General features: G+C 33.7%; 2 protein-coding genes and 1 pseudogene across 3 annotated transcripts; 1 reads left to right on the forward strand and 2 right to left on the reverse strand.

Moving 5' to 3' along the window:
* Window positions 1-2,823: 2,823 nt before the first annotated feature.
* Window positions 2,824-4,006, reverse strand: LOC120163782 (N-terminal acetyltransferase A complex catalytic subunit NAA10-like). Its single transcript, XM_039173618.1, has 3 exons — window positions 3,972-4,006; window positions 3,486-3,612; window positions 2,824-3,141 (listed from the first exon to the last, which is right to left on the reverse strand). The coding sequence occupies exons 1-3, from the start codon at window positions 4,004-4,006 to the stop codon at window positions 2,824-2,826; spliced, it is 480 nt and encodes a 159-aa protein (XP_039029549.1).
* Window positions 4,007-8,325: 4,319 nt separating this feature from the next.
* On the forward strand, window positions 8,326-10,665 carry LOC120165879. Of its 2 annotated transcripts, none has more exons than XM_039175318.1 (3): window positions 8,326-8,483; window positions 8,840-9,281; window positions 9,666-10,665. In XM_039175318.1, the coding sequence occupies exons 2-3, from the start codon at window positions 8,874-8,876 to the stop codon at window positions 10,464-10,466; spliced, it is 1,209 nt and encodes a 402-aa protein (XP_039031249.1). In that variant the 5' UTR covers window positions 8,326-8,483; window positions 8,840-8,873; the 3' UTR covers window positions 10,467-10,665. The 2 variants fall into 2 exon arrangements, with proteins under 2 accessions (XP_039031249.1, XP_039031243.1); XM_039175312.1 differs by having other exon boundaries at window positions 8,844-9,281.
* Window positions 10,666-11,752: 1,087 nt separating this feature from the next.
* Window positions 11,753-17,235, reverse strand: LOC120165893 (annotated as a pseudogene).
* Between the last annotated feature and the right edge of the window lie 4,558 nt (window positions 17,236-21,793).

Here is a 21,793-nt window from a genome sequence, read left to right on the forward strand (position 1 = left end):
TGGTCTTTTAAAGGGCGAGCGAAGTTTATGAAAAGAACAGAGGCAGGTCAAATGGACTAACTTGCCCCTAACCTTTTAACCAAATGTCAAATTCGTACAATCTTAATTATTAATTTAGTGATTTATAAGGAAACTAATATTTTTTACATATTTCCTTTTATTATTTTTAGGAAACTGGGGGTTTTGTAAATTTACTCATCATGCGTCTCAGGACTTTATTTGTTGCATTATAAGTGGGATGCACAGACTCTGCTGCAGGTAAGCCTCCGTGGGCAATGCTTTCTCCTTACGTGTCGTCCATCCGATCCCTTAAATTTCGTGCCTTTGAACGATGATCAAACCCTCATCCATAGAAAATGATTATTCCATGTTTTCATATGTAATGGACATGGGAGATAAGATAGTAGGTTGTTCCCAACACTATATTGAAAGTAACTTTCGTAGAAGACCTCCGAATTATGAAATACCTTCCGTGGGACTCGATATCATGACCTCAAGATTAAAAACCCTCATCCATAAAATTTGGATTTATTATTTTTCTAAAACCGATTATATGTGTAAACTTAAATTTATAGTTTATAATTATATTTGTGAAAATATGAGGGGAGGGGGGGAAACAATAGTCAATCGCAAGAAAACTTGAACTCAAAGCGTTGTTAATAGCGGTCCTTATTGTTGCCATTTTAAGCTTCAAACGGTTCATAAATTTGGTGTTAGATTGTGAATATGTTAGGGTCATTAATGTGCGATGATTAGTTGGAGCGTTACGTATGAATGGACTACAAGCCGTCCAAAATTGGAGAGATGGATAAAGAGAATTACGCCATTAACGGGAATCACGAGGACACTGATAAGGTTTATATTAGCAGATGAAAGTCGCACCAGTCGTGAGTAAAAGAAGAAAACAAACCATGGCTTTTACCAATGCAAGAGTCCAAAGAGGTGATAAATATGCATAGTGCAGCCCGTGAGTAATGTGACGAGAACAAACAAAAAAGAAAAAGAGAACAAAGCCATCATTTTCCCAAGTAAAAGACGTCGAACGCAAAGACCTGATTTTACTTCCATTAAAGGAGCTCGCAGCTCGGCTGCTGGGTTATCAACTTTGATGGCACACGTGGCTAACGTTTTCGGTCTGAACGTGTCAACGGTGTAAGTGGATGGGTATGATGATAGTACGTACAGTTGGATAAGAGAGCATTTTACGTATACTCAGTATATCACACTAGTTTAGGAAGATAACCTAATTAAGTAATTGAATGAAATTTTGGTAATATCAAAAGCAAACGTCATAAGATATTGCAATTTAATGTAAAATTCACATAAGTATATATATAAAGTTATAACATGAATTTTGAAAATTGTTAGAATTATCAATTCCTTGTTAGTTAAAAGTTTTTGTACAAATCTTTCTATTTATTTGAGTTTTTTTAAATGAATTCTCATTTTTCAAATAACAGTCTTCGAGTCAAATACAATTTATGAACGATACCTATAGATAAGACATGACAAACCAACGTAAACTACAAGAGGAAAATTCAATATCTAACTACCGTATTTATTTAACATGTTGACTTGCGAATAACTATAACTATGAACCACTATAAATGCTCCAAGTTAAGATTGATAAGAAGACTGAAACCTTCTACAATCCGCATCCAATTTTCTTCTCCTTCTTTGATTGACCAATGGTCGTTTTTTTGTAGATCGTGACCCTCCATTTATATTATAAGAGATTAATCGTCAATAATCGACGACGGTACAAATATAAATATATATTAAAGTTAAGACCCTAACTGATTTTTTTAAATATATAGTTATTGCATGGACAAATAATTGGCATGGCCCTACGGGGACTGTCGTGATAGAAGTGGGGTTTCCAAAAGGGTCAAGAAAACCTGTAAAAAGGTGAAGATGCCATGTGAATTGGTCTATACAATGAAACTGCAAACTCCCTCTCTGGTTCTATACGATACGAGAAAAGTGTACTCAGGACCGGTCCAATGAGTTTTAATACCCTGGGCGAGATAATAATTTTATGCCCTTATATTTGTACCGTATAATAGACAAATGTAATTTCTATAGGTTATTCCCAGAACATGCTTTATGCTTTAAAATTCATACATTTTCTATGAAGTTTGAAATCCAGCCAAATTATTTAGTAGTATATATTATGGGAAAATGTCCATTGAAACTCGACCAGCAGGATCATTGTCTCTGACTTTGCAGCCACTGCCTGTCCTGTTTGTGCTTGTCTTACAAACATATCCATTTCCATTACTCTCCCCAGGTCAAGAATGTTCAATCAAGGCAGCTTACATCATATTAGCAATGGCATGATACAAATACCAAAAGGACTGGCAGATTGCCAACTAAATATCACTTTGCTCCACAATAACAGACTGCCAACTAACACTTCGTTTGGGCCCCAAACAATGACGGAAAGTTATGTTGCATGAACAAGGGAAAACACTGAAAGCAAACTGCAAGAAAAAGGATCTGAACAAGCATAGATTACAAAGGGAGTGCAGGAAGCCGAGACGTCAACATATCATAAACCATGAATGCAGAAAGTGACACAAAGAAGACATCTTACTAGAATTGAAACAAAGACGCATTGCAAAAGAGATAGTAAAGAAACCATTGCATTTAGCTAGGATCATACAATATCTCATGTAGGAAACTGACAAGTTTCGAAATCTACAGTCTGATTATTACTTCAATAAACAAACTTAAAATATCATGAGCAAGAAATAGTAGCCTAGAGAATATAAACCAATGCCACTTATAGTTTTTCATATACTTATGTTTACCTCCAAGTAATCATCTAGCTTTTGAACCAGATTTTGTGCGAGCTTTTGATTTTGATATAGAATCTCCTCTCGTATTAGCTGTTTCTGCACTTCTTGCATCACCCAAACAAAATCCACCACCATCATGGTGGTGGTGGTGATTTTGATGGCTGTGATGATGACTACTCTTACCTTTTAACTGCTTCCGCATGTCGTATGCATCCTCCCCATCAGCATAATATTTCGCCTCCACATCATGTATCTTATAACCCAACGTTTGAGTATACAGATTAAATGTTGCCCTGTTACTCTTTCTCACATGGAGCGAGACATACTTTGCTCCAAACACCTACATCACTTCGCATATTAGTATTGAAGAATACAAATGACTTTTCTTCCTTGCCGATTGATTTTGCAGTTAAACTGTTCAAGAATTGCTAAATATAGAATCAATAAAAGTAAAAGTAACTCTAACATAAGCATTCTATATAAAAGTAAAACTATTCAGTATTTCGTAAAGCAAAGATTGGAATTTCAAGTTCTACTTCTCTTAAAATATTCTTTTCACTTCGAATCCAAAATGTAATCAAGCAAAAACTAATAACTAACTAATTTAAAAGTACTACAGTCCATATATGAGCAGATAAATGACTAAAAAGGAAAAAGGAAAGAAAAATAAATAAATGGAAAGACTTGTACCATGGCGGCTTGGGCGGCGATCATGAGCTTAGTGGCAAGGCCAAGCTTGCAGTGGGTACGTAGGACGGCGAGAGAGGTGTTGTGGCCGTGGCACTCGTTGCCTCTACATGCGGGGAATAACCTACAGAAAGGAGGTGAGGATTACAAAGGTCGTCCATTCGCTACAGTTGTCATCAATAGCTGAGTACGCATCAATTCTACTAATGCCCCTACATGCTGTCCTGGGCCGTCACCCCTACATGTTGGCACATGTATTGGGCCGGAGTGTACTTCCTCTTTGTACGTGCCTTTCTAAAGTCTCAAGTCATATAACAAATAACAATAGGCTCTACTCCATATGTAGACATATTTTAATAAATTTATTATCAAATATGATATTTCATTCTATGAATAAAACACCATAATCATAATTATAAAAAGAAATGTAAAATTGATTAACTAAAGAGTGAAACTTTTACTGGTGTTAGTGGGGTATCTTGCTTTTCGTTTTCCAGGTTCCCATGTCCTGGTTCCATGTATGCGGTTAAACATAGAGCACAGTTCCCAATCAGAAATAAATCCCACCGACCCCTTCTCCACCGCACACATTCCTTTGTTTTCTACCGTGTTAAAAAAACAAAGGTTAAAACTGCATTTCACATTCCCTTCCCTGTTGCTTTTTGTGACCTAATAAATTTCATATGGTCAGTGGTTAGGGAAGCAAAACCCAATATTTTACCCAACAAGTACGAGGCAAATTCCATACACTTGCCCTTCACATAGGTTCGTATAGAGATATGAACCATAAGCAAGAAACAGATGTAGAGAAGATGGGTTTATTTAGACAAAAATAACATACAAGGGAGGAATAAATTATAAAATAACTATTCCATAATACATTTAAAAAAGAAAGCCTGGATAAGAGGAATATTGAAACTTGAGGGGGTGAAATGCGGAGCTGTTTAATTTATTCAGTGAAGTGCCTCACTCCCATATGCAGGAGAGGAGTAAAACAAGATAGAAAAATGGTGATTGGGCTAAATGGATTTGGGGAATGCTGAATCAATGATGGAGAGATGGGGGATTCTGATTCCCCTCTGGGGTTTTGGAGTTGAACCACCTTTTTAACTTTGAGGTCTCTGCCCTTCTCACATGCCCATCTTATTATATATATATATATTGGATGGATGGATTTCTCTTATCTCCAGTTTTAAAATTTTAAATTCGAGGTTCTAGTTTAGAGTCTGTTTGTTTTCGTGGAAAATAATTTTGGAAAATTATTATATATACATATGGAAAGTTTCGTTTTGGTTTTTTCACCTACGCACCTGACTGGTGTTAAGCTGAAAACAAATGAAATGTGGGTTGTGAAATGGAAGCCATGTCAAACTCCCAGAGCTTGCACATGGAACCACTACTTCTGCATTGATGTGTCAGTTCTTTTTCATGCTACGTCTTTGACTCTCATTACATTTCTCCGATACGAAAGCCCCTTCTTCGACTCTATTATGTGTGTTTTATTGCCATCCTTGGCAATTTGGTATCGAGAAAGGAAAAATATCGGTCAAGTTATGGTTTTGACACTTTCACTATACCAGAATTTCAGATGTGATTCTTGTACTTTAATTTAATATAATCTGATATTTTCACTTTTATAATAACATTCACTCTGAACCGTTAAGTGATATAGTAGTAAAAAAAATGTTATTTTTTATAGATATTTTAGGTTCGAGCAGTTATGTCTGTTGGATACATGTTGTCAATTGGTTAAAAAAGTTATGAATATATAATATATTGTAATCATCCCAGACTAAAAAAACATAAACCTTAGTCCATAAATAGTTAGTATTGTTAATTACTCCGGTAAAAATGCAGGTATGAATTCAATGACAAATCTAGAAATATTTTTAAGGTGGATACACATATATTAACAATATACATTTTTTGAATGAGACGGACACAAATAGAATTTTAGAATGAACACCATTAATAAAATATAATTAATCGGAAAAAATTCATATTTTAAGGTGGATCTGTGTTGATCCTCATAATATTATAGATCATTATAAAGTATGGTTAAACCAACAATTAAAATATATTTAAAGTCTAAAATAAACCAAATAAAAAATCTATACATAATACAACACAATCCAAAATAAAATTAAAAAAAATTATATATAATTCACATAAGATAAAATTCGAATATATACATCCAAATGTTAATTTTTTTAATTTTTCTGAATATTATTATTTTTATATCGAAAATGTTAATTTCGCTACCTAAAATAAATATTTCTGATATTAATATTTTCGGTATAAAAATAATATTTTATGTAACGCCCAATATTAATATTTCTGGTAAAAAATAATACTTTAGATAGAACTTTATCATAAATATTAAAAAATATTGACATTTTTGATAACACATTTTCTTAACTTTATATTAGATTGTCTTTCATTATACATCCCATAACTTTATGACATTAATATATACAACAATATGAGTCATAAAATATAATTATATTAAGAAACAGATAATATAAATTATTTATATTTGATTAAATTAGAAGTCTCAATGTTAACTCAATTAATCTATTAGATTTACTATAATTTAAATTTAATTATATGTGCCAAGTATCTAGAATAAGTAATAGCACAATTCAATTATAATCGACTGAGTTGTCCAACCGATTAAATTAGTTTTATCTTTGATTAAAATGATTTTATCAATTGTTTTTATTATTATTATTGATGTTCATAATCAAAATGATTAATGTTAAATCGATCTGATAAAGTCAAATTTTCTAAAATTAGATGTTCAATTCAATTAATTTACGACAAAACGGGTAAAGTTCAAAAACCAAATGCACACTCTTGAGTTAACATGGCTTAGATTTGGTTACTAATCCACCAGTTGTGCATGGAAAGGATTGATTAAGATTTTAGTTATGCATATATATAGATTATAATTACATTTGGCAAGTTTATTAATTAATTCTAATCATTTTTATTTTTTTAAATGTGGTTTAGTACGGTTTTTTGATAATTCACATAAAACATTAAATAAAAAAACATGGGTCTCGTTAAAAAAAACCTCTCAATGTTAATAGATTTCTAATTTCTTACATCAATGTGAAACCACAACACCACACCATATCACCTCACAAGGCAACCACCAAGGTGCACGAATCAAATAACCTCAGTGGTTAAATGGATAATTATTATCTTTAGAGATTTTAAGTTTAAGTATCAGAGACTGTAAGAGTATTTAAGTTTTCATTACCAAATGATTATGTATCTTTAAAATAGACACTATATTATAATCTCTATTAATTAATAAAAAAAACTAATTTCTTGTTTGGTCCCTGCTTACTTTTGCAGGCTGGTTGATAGAAACACAACCCAATATTAACATAGAAAAATGGGATTGTTAGGTTTTTTTAACATAAATCTCACGTCATCCCAATAATAATTTATGACCATCTAGCTCAGTTGGTAGAGCACAAGGTTCTTAACCTTGAGGTCGTAAGATCGAGTCTCATTTAGATCATTTCATAATTTGGAAGTCTCCTACGAAAGCTGCTCTCAACCTAGTGTTGGGGGCAGCCTACTATCTTACCTCCCCCTTACCCCATTACATATGAGAACAAGGGACAACCAATTCACACAAAACACAACCGTCATTCTCCTTATGTTTCTAGCTTACAACATAAAAAAAAAAGATTAATAACAATGGATACTACTTAATTTTAGGTTTTATATCATCCAATTTTTAATTTCTTTAATTAATATTTAATTTTGGTTTTAATTTTAACTATGGTATTAGACTGTTAAAATTCAAAAGATATGATGATGTGAAAAAAACGATATCATTTTGGTGATGAATATTAATGCCTAAAACAATATCGTTTTAAACATTAAATTTTAAGAGTATATCGATTTTCTCATTGAACTTTTAAATGTTTCTATTTTTGGCCTTACATTTTTCTTATCACTGTCGACAACCAATCATTGCTTGTCACCGATCACCTTTCGGGACAAAATTGATACTAAATCGTTCATATTTTATTCTCCCTTCTTCTCTTAGGATCCCCTAAAAAAATTCACCCAAAATCGACAGGAAAAAACATACTATTTAGGGTTTGAAGACTTTCTTAGATTTGGGGATTTGAGTAAAGTTGTTCGAGTTTTTATACAAATTTAATTATGCATTCATAATATTATACTACATATCAGGTTCAATCTAAACGACTTTGTTTAACCATAAAAGATGCAAATATATATTTCTTCATATTCTTTTTCCTATGTATAAGATTTATAATATTATTTATTAAATAAAAAATAAGCTAAAAAATTATAAAATATATTTATAATATTAATTTTACAGAATATTTTTTAGTATAAAGCATTGATGGAGTATAAATAAGCCTAAGAATTAATGTGAAGATAGAATTTACAAAAAAAACAATCGTCGAATAATTAAATTGAATGCAATGAAAAGTTGAGAAACTAAATTATAAAAGTAAAAAAAGTATTATTAAAATAAAAATCAAAGTTACATATGTAAGTAGAGATTAAATAACTTAAAATTAAATAACCCTAAATGTGGTGCGCAAGCGGAAATTGTAATACAATGATACTCTGAAGTCTGGCAATGTCCAAAAACGACGAGATTATGAAAGGAAACACAAAGGGACCAGAAGCATTAAATGTAGTGGAAGAGGAATTATTATTAGGTAAACGCAATAATATTTGTAAGTAGAGATTTTGAATGGCCCCCATAATCACAATTAGGCAACACCCTTACGTGATTAATACCAAATATTTTTGAAAAAAACAGGTTTGGTTGAAGTTAATAACCATGGTAATCCTAATTAGTAATTTGTAATTTTTATGTGGAGTGCTTAAAGAAACAATGGAGAGCAAATCAGACCATCTTTACGTAAATATGCGGTCATGATCCCCACTGAACCGCGTCCTGTTCGTTTCTCATTTATTCCCCTTTAATCCCAGGTCAGAATCATATAATTTAATCAGAAGTTTTTTAATTGAATAAGAGGCCTGTGTTGATTGTAATCTCTGTGTGGGCTCTGTCTAATCCTGTTTCATTGTTTTAGCGAGGTTCATAATTATATGAATTCAAATTCTGGGTAATTGGTTTTGAAGCTTTTTGTTTATTCTCTTTCTTCTTTGCTGATTGACACCAAACTATGTAAAGAAACACTGGTTTTCATGGGTTAGTTCATGTATCTGTTATACAGTTTATAGATCTGCTAGCATCCATTGATCCTTGTATTTATCACCTTCAAATGTTATGGGAGAATCTAGTAGTATTTAATTTTGTTCTTCCTTTTGTTTACTCTTGTTACCCAGGGTTAAAGCATTTTTTAGAGTTGAAAAATCATGAATTTTAGAAGAGGGGATTCGGTGGAGGTTTTAAGAAGAGAAGATGATGATGATCCGTGTGGCTCTTGGTTTACCGGTAACATCGTTTCAGCCGATGGTGAAAACTATGTTGTTAGGTACAATCTTCTTATGGACCACAGAGGAAAACAAGCGATGGAGAAGCTGCAGGGGAAGGATGTTCGACCATTACCTCCAAGTGTAAATGGGAAGAGTTGGGTGGTCGGCGATGTGGCCGAGGTGTTCAATATCAGGAGTTGGAAGGTCGGAAAGATCGCAAAGGTGTTAAAGAACAATGATCGATTCGTCATTAAGTTGTTCGGGTCAATCCAGCTTAAGGAATTTCATGCATCGAGTTTAAGGATTAGGCAGGCTTGGGATGGCAAGAAGTGGATGGTGATTGGGAAGGTAATGGCTTATTTCATCTTGCTTTTCACCTAATTCTTGGATGTTTATCTTTGGAGTTTAGTTTCAGAAAGATATTGCTTTCAGCATATTTTTTTACATCAACTTCATTCTTGCTTCAGTAAATCTAAGATAAATACGACTGCTGCTCCTTTAGCAACACTATTTCTTGCTCCATGACCTGTGTGACATGAATATCCGACTTTTACAGTCTACGATGGCCGGTGGTCTAGTTGGCTTATCTCGGAGAACTCCATCGTTACTGCTATTCTTATAAAAATCGTCTTAGTTTTAAGGATTTGGATATTAAAAGAGGACCAAGAACTCTATCCTCACCGATCTGTTGAACCTATCAGTATGTCTAAACCAGACTACAATTGATTGCAGGTTGCTCAGTGTAAGGATTTGACCAACAATTTTGCACCAAAATTCCGGAACCGTGCCAGTGGTTTGCTTTTCAGGTCTTCATTGCATTTAAGCGAAACCCCACAATTTACGGATAAGGATAGAGAGGGAATGCATAAGGGTGGGGCTGATGATGCCACCATGAGAGCCATCAGTAAAGGCTGTGACCATCAATCTGAAGAATGCAAAATAAACCCGGTCTTTGGAGGAAGCCTCCGGAAAAGAAAATCCCCACCTTGGTCTAGAGGCTGCAACGAAGAAACTCTGAAGAGAACATGCTCTTTGTTCAACCAAGTAGATGATATTTCTTTCCCACATGTAGGGGTTGATGGAAAATTCATTAAGCAATCAACTAAAAAGAATAACAGAATGGAACATGCAACTGCTCGCTGCTTATATGATTATTCTAGACCTGCTTTGTTTATTGAAGATGGTGACCAATGCTCAGTTGCAAGCTGTAGTTCTAACGGTGCTGCTGATTCTGCTGGCCGAATTTCTCATAGATCATCAGCAAGCACACCCGACAATTCTGACGCCGAGTCATCATTCCCTTATTCGTGTGACAGACGGAAATTACCCTTGTCCCCTATTGATGATAAAGTTGTCGATATCCATGAACTTGAGCTTCGTGCTTACAAGTCGACAGTCGAAGCATTGTATGCTTCGGGTCCTTTAACTTGGGGGCAGGAGTTCCTGTTAACAAATCTCCGCCTCTCCCTTAACATTTCCGACGAGGAACACCTACTCCAGCTAAGACACCTTTTGTCTGCTCAAGTTTTATGATCTGTATATCTCGGCAAGTGTAACGATTTAATCGGTTTGAAACTCAACCACTCGAAAGATTGGCAGTTTCGAGTGTCGAGATCTGTGGAGCTATAGCAGTTACATCTCTTACAGCAAACACTTTATGACCTTAACCTTCCTAGCGTATATAATGTGTAAATTATTTCCAGGAATCGAGTCTATTTCTTGAAGCTTAGAACCAATAACAGGAATTCATGTGATTTGACTTCATAAATTCTGTAAATTTTGATTTTGTAATTGCAATATCCACGAGTTCTATGCTTTCTTAACATTCCCGTGAGCAGAAAATATAATACTTTGGTAAGTAAATCGACTAAAGTCACCCCTCTAAAATTGTTAAATCTGCGTCAAAAAACACATCGACTCGTACATAACGCATGAGAAATTCGGAAAATTAAAACGTTTAGTTTGCCTTCACTCCCTAAATTCTTTAGACATTTAAAATTTAATCCCAACTCCTCCTTTTAGATATATTTCGTATTATTTTATCTTCCATGCTCAAAATTTATGCAAATCTCTCAGTAATATTATCCTGAAATTTAATTCTAAAAAAATATATGATCAAAATATTAAAATCCAATTAATTATATTATTAATAAACTATTGGTTTAAAAATAATAAATTATTTAATACTCAAATTATGTAAAATTTAAATTCCAAAAACATACCTGTTTGACATATTTAAATGACACTAACTTCTAAATTTTAAACCTTAAAATTTCAAATAACACCAACACAACCCCACTCGTAAAATATTTTTTTGACTCAGGGTATGAAATAATAATCTTTTAAAATTTGAAATCCAATTAATAAAACATTTCTGTAACAGAAATTTGATAATATCATCTGAACTTCAAATTTTAAACCAGACAAGAAAACAAACTAAATTCTAAAATCAAGAGTAGTTGAATTAAATTTCAAACGTCCCGAAAAGGACATTCCAAGGGCAGGATTAGAGCATTAAAGAAAAGGTTTCAGTACCGATCATCTCTTATGCAAATCAATGACGCAACGGTTAATGTTTAAAATGTTGTTAGCAGTAGGCATCGCCAAGTATATGTCCCTTGCAGGCTGGCTGTTTCAGATAAGCTCTCGCTATTATCTTTTCAAAGCCGCAGGCCAAAGAAAACCGACAACTATTTTGCAACTCTAAATCCACAATCTCAAAATTGGTAAATAGCATATCAAATGTCATACCCTCCCAAAATCTCTTCCCACTTGTGTTGCAAACAAATCACAATCAAGAGAACGATGAAAGCATTTTTTTCGCCAGATCGAATGTGGATGCCAAGTGCATGGATTTAGTCTGCATCAGAGACCAATCCTCTCTGCCCAGATGGGGAACTTGATTTGGACTTGTCACGGGATGCAGATCTTCTGTTGCGATCCCTTGGTGGCGACGAGACATCAGGAGATATAGACCTAGAGGAGACACTTCTTGACCTAGAGGACCTTGACCCTGATTTTTCTTTGTACGGGGAGCAGTGATCATCGATTCGAGGACCAAGACGAGATTTCAACTCTTTGCTTATGGCAGGTCGTTTGCCTCTAGGACTAGGACTTCGGATAGGACTCTGGCTTTGACTATGATCTCTGTATCTTCCCCGATAACGAACTGGGCTAAGAGAAACACTCCTACTCCTGCTTCTTCTGCGTCCATATCTACAAATTAAATATATAATTTACTTTCCAGTCTCCCACAACATATTTGTTCAATAACGTAGAGGAAAAACAATAATATCAATTGCATATCTGAAACATTCAAACTTTGATCAACATAAGTAAGCAAATGGATGGTCAATCAACTACTTAGCTTACAACTCATGTAGTGTTATAAGTACTACCTACTGAAACAGGTAAGCGAGAATAAAGCTGAAGCAATGACCTATTGATGAAAACTGATTTCATAAATGTGTAAAGCTGAAGCTATGCGAGACAATTTTAACAAGGTATACATAAAGTTAGAACCTGGGGGGACTATGGCCTCTAGCCGGGCTTCTATACCGTCTGTGGGTTGATTGATCTGAATTATTTCTATACCTAGTATATCTTCACCCAGGAAAAAAATTACCATGTTCATGAAAGGGAAAACAGTACCACTAGCGATAACGGTAGGCTCTTGGTGGGGAATGCTCAGGAGATGGTTTACGGTATCAGCGTGCAAAGGAATAGCGGTCAGTAAAGCCACAACCTTTTCTTATGCGCTTTGGTTTGCCACTAGCGATGGACTTCTTGAGGAAATATGACCTTGGTTAGATGTAAGGGCTTTCCTTGGAGGACTACGCAATGGGCTATGGGAAGTCCTCTGGTTCTGCTCGAGAGATATATGAGGAGGCCTTTTATCATCATCCTTGGGAGGAGTCATGCTCTGGCTACGACTTCTGTTTGGCCTCTGTTTCGGTGTTGGGGTCACTTCTGAGAAGCACATGGTAAAAGAAACATTGTTGATAAAATCAAAAAGAAGATTTCACCAGACATGAATCGATATACTAAAAGGATCGCAACAAAACACAAAAGGGGTTATATAAGAATAAAAACCTTGATCTGTCTGAGCCATCTGTAAAGGTATGTTGTTTAGAAGCCTTGTTACCATGACTGATGTTGGGAAGCTCATCACTTTTTGGGGACAATTCACCCTCTTCATGTGAGTTTTCCTTGACCTTCAACTTATCCCTTTCGAGTCCTGCATTAGAATCTTGCTTAGAAAGTTGGGTAGGCACATTTTTTCTCTACATTTGTAGCATTACAATCTGCCTTTAGCTTGTATCAAAGGATCAACATGCCTACAGAATCTTTTCACTATCTCCCATATAAGCATGACATTTGTCCATGTCACCTATACTAATAAATAATGCCAGCGGAAGACTTGGAAATGTAACCTTACATGATTGGTGGAAATGAGTAGAGGGATTTGTATAAAAGTGTAACATCTCTACTTAAAGAAGTTCAGAACTTGCTAAAGTCAATTCCAAAATCAAATGCAGTAGCCTCGTACAATAGAATGTGAAGGAAGCTTGCATGAAGAACAGGAAAATAACAGGCCAAGACAGTTGAGGACAGGAATACCAAAAGGTTCACCTTCAGCAGGTTTGAAGATACGATTGGAACGAGCAGAAACATGAGAGTACCAGCCTTCCCATCATCACTGCCACTGCTGGAGCTAGTACTCTCACTTTCACTATCGGTTGAACTATCTGAACTCCTTAAATAAAACTACTATCAACAAATATCACAAAAAAAAATATTTATCCAATATTATTAATAAGCAGAAGGAACAAAATTTTCCGAGACTGTCCTTGAAACAAGTTTTTAACCAATACCATTTGTGTTTTGATCTTCCTTGCAGGCCTTTTTCCCTATCTCTTCGCCCACCCTTCCTCTTTTTTCCACGTTTATGCTTCTCTTTTTGTCGACCTCCTCCTCCTATGTCTTCTTCCATCACTAGAGGAACTTGATTCAGAATCAAAGTCATCCAGTTCTGAATCTGAAGAATAGGAATCGGAATCAGAGTCGGAGCTATAGGAATCAGAATAAAATATCATATTTTTCTTTTATTCCTTCTATCCTTCAAAGACTTTCTGCTTCTCTTCACTTGCTCATCAGAACTGTCGGAAGAAGTAACTTTTGTTGATTTTTTCCCTTTCCTTGAACAAGAAAAATAATGTAGCAAAAGGCCAGCAACTGATCCAGAAATCACGAATTACTGTTTAAAATTTCACAGCAGTACCTTTAGCTTTCCCAACAGCATCCTGAAGTTTTCGTTCAGAGTATTCACCAGAGTCTGATATTTTTAAAGGTTGAGCAGGCTTTCCATCACTTGTTCCAACTTGCTCAATTTTCTTCAAAACATCCATTCCCTTAATTACCTTGCCAAAAACAACATGCTTACTGCCAATCATTAAATAAATGAGAAATCCATTGCCAAGTAGAGAATAAAAAAAACCAGGCTGCACCAGACGGCCAAACCGGTTGAACTGGAAACTAGAGGTCCTTGCAATCTAAAGCAGAAAGTAGAACCAGGTTTTGACGCTGGAAAAATCCTGGTAAAATGAAAAAAGATGGTTTTAGGGTTTATTTTGCTATTTTATCATTAAAAACTCTTTTAAACTGGTAAAACTTGAACCCTTAACCTCTCAATTCTATGTTAAAATCACATACCTAAGCTAAACAATTTTTTTTATTCAACTTTCTGAGCTGATTTTTATTAGTTGTTGTTTAAGCAGCATCGAGACGTTCAATCTTTCGAGTTGTAATACATAAATAAGCAATAAGCAAATATTAAGTACCCATCAAGATGGGGTTGGTGCTTGAAGGTTATAAAGAATTGAGACCCATTTGTGCTTGGCCCACTGTTTGCCATAGAGAGAACGCCAGGACCATCATGAGCTAGTTTAAAGTTCTCATCTGCAAGGAAACATAAACTTTGATGATTAAGTTCTAAATTTATCTATTATAAGAGAATTTAAGTGCCACATGCAAAGGCCTACCTGCAAACTTCCCTCCATAAATACTTTCTCCGCCGGTGCCTGCAACCAATTAAAGGTCTTTCCTTACAAGTCCGGGCATAATTTAGATGTCAAATAAAACGTTTCCATGCATTGGAATGTGTGAGCATACCATTTCCCATTGAAAAGTCACCACCCTGTAAAACCAACATAAAACAGAAGAAACTGATAACTTTTGCGCTGTCAGGTACATACTTTTGCAGGTAAAATTTTCAGATACTAGCTCCTCCTTATCATCTCAACAAAGAAAAAGAAAAATATAAGTTTCTCTCCTTTACAATATTTATAAGATTTTCAATATTTTTTTATTAATTTATTTTATCTTTTCTTGTTAACTTACAATATTTATATTGCATAATGGTAAAACAATATAATTTTTCATTCTCCATTCTATCATCTCTGGATGTAAAGAAAATTATTACTTCTTTTCTATCTTTCCTAGCAAGCACACTATAGAAATAAAAAAGATACATATTGTCCTTCCTTTTTCTTTTCCTTTCCATTTTTCTTTCTTTTCACTCTTCTGTCCATTCTACAAAGCAAACTCTAAGAATTACCAGCTAAAATTCAGCAGAAAATACTAAGTTTTATATCTCTAAAACATTAACTAATGGTTAATGGTTAGTGGCAAATTATGAGACAATCCTTACAGCAAACATTCCTCCATTTAATATGACTAAGGGAAGGAACGAATAACAAACCTGGGCCATGAATCCTTTGATTATTCGGTGAAAAAATGTTCCTTTATTTTGCAAGGGTTTCCCAGTAGATTTGCCAATGCCCTTTTCACCTAAAGTTTAACACAGCTCAAAATAATCAGGCCCTAACATACTAGCTTGCCAAGAAAATTCAAGAAAAAGCATGTGAAGTTAATGAATCTGGTAGCAAATACAGGCAAATTAGTTTATACGATGAAATTTTGAAGCAATGCTTCATGCGATTTCCCAAGTCGATGAGAATATTTATGAGATTACTAGATCTTGTATCCATGGCTACAAAGTCTACAGTACTAGAGAGTAGAGACATTATAAGGAACTTATAAAGACCTTAAAAAACAAATAGAAGACAGGTTCATAAGTACCGAATCACTGTAAAGAGATGACAACTATTGTAAGCTCAACCAATTGAACTACACCATGCTCTCTAATCAACTGTAATAACATACTAAATATTGAAAATTTTTAGAGAGACCTGTACAGAGAGCCCGGAAATTCTCAGCTGTCTTGGGTACATCTGCAAATAGCTGTCAAAGTAGGGGGGGGGGGGGGAAAGAACTTTATCCTTACTTGGACGGGTTGGTCTCAGGTGAGTTCTAAATTTTATTCCACATAAAAACATAGTTAAAGTCGAGCAGCTAGCTTCAAACTTACCTCGATGACAATTTTTTCCACTGGATCTCTACCAATCGAAACATCTAAGAATACCAAAGGATTCTTTTTCTTACTCATCTCTCCAACAACTAAAAAATAGGAATAATAAAACCTCAAAGTTAGCACATAAATTATCTAATGCATAACAAATATATGTGAGGGTAAAAAAAATTGGACTCCATTCTCGTATATTAATGTTCACGAGCTTCAAACACAATTCATTAAAAAAAATTAGTGTTCTATACACAGCCCATAGAATTCAATGGAGCCCTAAGTTTCAAAGATATCTACCATCAAATTTTCGGCGACAACAACAGAACAATTTTCCAATTAGTGAATTATTAGTACAAAGAAAGAAACACAGATTCGCTCACCAAACGCCCACGCGAGCAACAGGCAATCTATCTTCTCTAAAATAATCGGTGCTGAGTTTCCTACGTAGAATTCTACAAAAATACAAACTTCTGCTCCCACTTTATATATATATAAATTACACGTAAATAAGGTACCGTTCCAAAAACTTATTTATGACGAAAGTATGGAAACCACGAACCCTAATTTTACATTCAAGAATTTCTCTTCTTCTTTTTTCCTCAGGAGAAAAGAAAAAGCTTGATATTTAGCTAAAACGCTTAAACTTGCAACAGAAATGATATCTATTTACCGGTCAGAAAGCAAACATGGACCGAATTGATACCGGAAAAAAATTACAGAGAAATGAAGATAGGCAACAGACCGAGGCGGTTCGCAATGCGAGCTGAGTGAACTCCAGCTACAACTCGAAGACGGCGGCGATAATTACCAGATAATGTAAGCGTTAGCAACCCGGGAAAGTCCAAGGTACAACCGCTTAATTACCCTGCCACTGCCAGCTTGCTTATGCTTAGCTCCTCCGTAAATATGTTCCTAGATCTGGACTTCTACGGTTCCAATTTTCAAATAGTTTAATGGCCTAATAATATTTTGGGCTTTTAAGTCCAGATCTTGTATCCTACTCTATCACAGTGTTCAAGTTCTTGTATATTAACTCTTGACTCATCGGTATTTAATCTATTAATCTAAATTAATCATGGCATAGATTCAGTGTAAGAATGACATTTTGATTCAGTTTATTTTGATTACAATATTTAAATTACTTAAAAAAATTAATGTCTTATAATTAAAATTTTATCATATCTGACTTGAAAAATACTTTTGGAAAAAATTGTAACATTTACTTATAAAATCGTAATCCAGTCCTTACCTATTACATGTAAAAACATTTTCCCTTTAGATAGGCATGGACTCTATAAAGAAGGAAATAGAGAAAGATCCAAACGCATAGAGAGGGAGTGTACGGTACCAATTTACAAAGGAGAAGGAATATTTCCCATGAGTAGCATATGCATGTAGTGTGTATGATGCATTCTGCCTAAATGAAGATAGGGAAGAAGGGTGGGGAAAGAAACAAAGGCTAAAAAGGGTAAAGAGAGAATCAGGTGAGATCAACAGTTAAGAGATTTGGTGGCCAATCATAGAATCTTATAAAAGGGGGCATGCCAAATGAAGCTTCCAAAAAAGCAGCCCAGGTGTCGACTGTCCAGCTCCCACAATTCCCCCCCACAGGGGAATCAAAAGCTTTTCTACTTCTTAAAACACACAAACACACACACTACCAAAACACTGCTTCCTTGATGAAGAAAAATAGTTAACCATTCAATTGGTTTACTTTAAGGCCTTTGAGTTTATCATCATCATCGTTTTAAATTTAGAACTCGAAATTTGATCTCTGATGAAATGTGCATAGAAAGGGCGTAAAAGATATATTTTCGATGAAATATTTTTTTAAGTTGAAATATCGGTTGATTTGTGATAGATTTCTAAATAAAATTTGAATTTACTTATATCAAAATATGTTATTATAAATCGATTAATTGATAATTATTTTTCAATGCATTTTGAAATATCTCATACGCTTATTTTAACAAAGAGAATACAAACAAAAAACTCGATAAAAATGATAATATATAGTAAAATATGAGATAAATTACGACACAACACAAATATAATATAAATTTGCTTCTACTTGTTTTTATAATATTTTTCTTTTTTATAGTTGAAATTGTTTTATTTGATCTATCTTATTATAAATCTTCAAATTGATTCTCTCATGTTAACAAGTGTTCGTATGATCTTGAATATATATTTTGAATTATAATAAAATATAATAAAATAATTATCAATGTATTATCTTGTTATGTTATGTAAATGTGTTGACGATGTTTATTCTTAAAACAAAAAAACTGATGTACGCTTATATATTTTATTATAAATATAAATTTGTATGATTTACTTTTCTAATTTATTTAGTTTAATATTTTAATATCTTAAATGATTTTATTTTTTATTGTACAACAATTAATTGATATTCTTTAATGATTTTAGAATAAATCACCTTTTAATTGTTTATTTTAATTTAATTTTGGTAGATTTTTTTTAAATCTCTATTTATTAAATAAATTAAAGCATACAATATCAAATTATTTATTCAATTAATAAATAAATAATTTTTAGACTGAAAATGCACATTAAAATATATAAACCAAAATTGATCAAATTATAATGGTTGAACTAAACCCTTATTCAATTAAGTGTAGCTTTCAATATCCAATTTAATTTGCAGCATTTTGGTTGCATCTGTGAATATATATCCACGTCATGTGGTGATTACTGTGAATAAACAAAAATATCCTGTAATGGTTCATATTATTAGTCTAGATTTGTGCTTTTTCCACTAGTTTTATATTCCCAACACTGATGTGTTGGGAAGCCATGAAATATAATTAATCAAATCCGATACATTAAAGCAGCCAATGAAAATAGTTTTAAGAAAAATGCATAGGCTTTACGCTATGCGTGAAGGGATAAAGATGGGATCTCAAAAGCAGACAAGAAACTATGTTTTAGAGATGACATAAATTGCCATTGAAAACCCTAACAGTAACTCATCGATGCTTTTGAGAATCCAGAGATTCCCTCAACAAATTTCAGATACCCAAAAGTAAAAAAAAAAAAAAAAAGAGTGCACGGGAAATCTTGCTTTAACCTGCAATAATCTTAACGTGGGAGAAAAAAAAAGGAACTGGAAATCTGGGTGTCGTGAACGAATGCAGGTGGAGAGCAGGCTAAGAGGGTTGTTCTGGTTCGTGACACCGACAGCAGGTGAAGCTACCACATGATCCGATCCATCCTTCGACGATGAAGGAAGTTTAGATCATGCTGGCAGCTTCAACTGCTTGCGGGTGCACGTAAATCATCGAGCTCCTTGTGATCCTCAGGAGAAAGAGAGATTTTTTGGCCATGGATATTGGGTTGAGAAGAGGAAAACATGGAGATATATAGAGAGGGATTGAGGGTTCTGATAAACACAAATGCTTAAGATAGAAAAGAAAAATAGTGATGGATTAGGTGGGAAACGGGGAGTGGTCCAAAGTGAGACAAAATGAATATTATGATGGCCACTCCAATACCATTCAGACACAGAGCTTATGACAAGTTCTAAACTTACTTGCTATGAGGGCAAGAGAGGACTTTATCAACTTTATGTGGGTCTCTCATTTGAAGTTTTTAGAAAAATACCCTTGATTTTTGTGATGTGATTTGTTAATAAAATTAAGCAACTATTGATAACTATTTACATTCAAACTTTGTTTGAAAATATAAGATTTTATAAAATATTAATGACCTTGATCCTAAAAAAACTTACCATATAGTCCCTTAAGAAACAATGCAGTTATAAATTAGTCCATATAAAAATATACATTTTAACCCCTCCAAACATTTATATTTCATTCTAGCCCCTCTTAATTAATTAAAAGATTTAATACATAAAAGTAACCCAACTATATCATTTTTCTCTTTTAGTTGCTTAAAATTTATTCGGTTAAGTTAGGTGTCTAACGTCATAAACATTATCATTTTAAGTGTCTCGGTTATTGAACATTAAAAAAGTATGTTAAGTAACACATATCGTGTTGATGTAATTTTAAAAAAATTATTTTAAAAAAACTTAAAAATATTATTTTATTTAGAAACCTTAATTTATAAAAAATTATTAAAAAAACTCAAATCTCTAAAAATCCATAAAATCCCTAACCTTTTACTGTCTCATTTGTCAACCACGACTACTATCATCGCCACCACCCTTGACATATCCCTTGTCGATCATTGTCTCCATCGTCGTCACGCGCATTGTCTGGTCACATGGGCATCGCAAAATTTCAAAGTTTTGTTCATCGGGTTCGTCAACTGTTCATAGAGTTTATGGGTTATAGGTTATCTAGTTTATCTTATCGACGAGTAAAGGTTCAATAGATGACAACGACGATAAATTGTGATAGTATAGGGGTTGGAATTCGTGTTTTTAAAGTTTTAGGATTTTTTAAAGATTTGAAAAAAAATTAAATATAAATTTTAAAATTACATAAATACGGCATGTGTCACTCAAAGAAATTTTTTATCAACCATCTCGATTGAAACACTTAAAATGATACCATTTGTAATACTAAACACATAGATTGATGAAAAAATTTAAACACCCAATTGAAAAAAAAAAATTGGAAATTTTTATATTAAGACTCATTACAAATATTAACTCGGTCTATAATTTCTTTCATTTACTAATTTTTTATGTATACTCGTTTGAAATTTTTAGAATAATGAAATTTTATAAAATGTACTTTATTAAAACATTAAACAATAAAAAAATTAAAAAACCCAATAAATGATCTTTTAAATCGGAACATAATAAGTATTATGCGTGATTAGGCTGATATAGACAATAATCCTTAACAAGAACAACATCACGTGACTCTCCTTCTCTTTTTTCACTCGACGGAATCTTCCCCGACTACTTTAACAGGTACCTTCTTCTCCCCTTCCTACCGAGCATCTATCCTTCATAATAAAAAACATGAGATGCCATTTGTCAGAAACTTGATCCTGTTTTGCAACTAATTGGTGCCCCATTAGCTATTAAAAAGAATTTTAAAAAGGTTTTAATAGACGTGATCTTTGAGAAAGCTAAAAAGATTGCAAATGTACATGGTTTTGATATTCTGTTTTGATCCTTTTGGGGGGTTTATGCAGAAGGAACCGATAGAAGCGTGCCAGAGTTCGTCACCTAATTTAAAGCTATCCAAAATCCGGAACAGATTATCATATATCCCAAAGGAAAAGTTCCTTAGAATTTGGCTCAAATGGGGTGTGAACAAATCTTGATTCATGACCGACTGTATCAACATCGTTTTTTTATTTCCATCTTTGTGAAAGAAAACATGAGAAAGTATCCTTTCGCTTATACATGCTTTTAATTGTACCAGCTTTCAACTTGAATCGTTTTGCAACAATCATATCCCCCATCGTGAATGTGCTAGATTTAATGCACGTAGCT

The sequence above is a fragment of the Hibiscus syriacus genome, unplaced genomic scaffold (assembly GCF_006381635.1).
Source record: "Hibiscus syriacus cultivar Baekdansim isolate YM2019G1 unplaced genomic scaffold, ASM638163v2 tig00002919_pilon, whole genome shotgun sequence".
NCBI lineage: Eukaryota > Viridiplantae > Streptophyta > Magnoliopsida > Malvales > Malvaceae > Hibiscus > Hibiscus syriacus.

Coding starts and splice junctions, on each gene's coding strand:
- LOC120163782 (XM_039173618.1), bottom strand. CDS start 4,006: ATGGAACCAGGACATGGGAACCTGGAAAACGAAAA. Junction 3,613..3,971: donor GGGAACCTGGAAAACGAAAA/GCAAGATACCCC, acceptor TCCTTTCTGTAG/GTTATTCCCCGCATGTAGAG. Junction 3,142..3,485: donor CCCAAGCCGCCATGGTACAA/GTCTTTCCATTT, acceptor GAAGTGATGTAG/GTGTTTGGAGCAAAGTATGT.
- LOC120165879 (XM_039175318.1), top strand. CDS start 8,874: ATGAATTTTAGAAGAGGGGATTCGGTGGAGGTTTTAAGAAGAGAAGAT. Junction 9,282..9,665: donor AGTGGATGGTGATTGGGAAG/GTAATGGCTTAT, acceptor AATTGATTGCAG/GTTGCTCAGTGTAAGGATTT.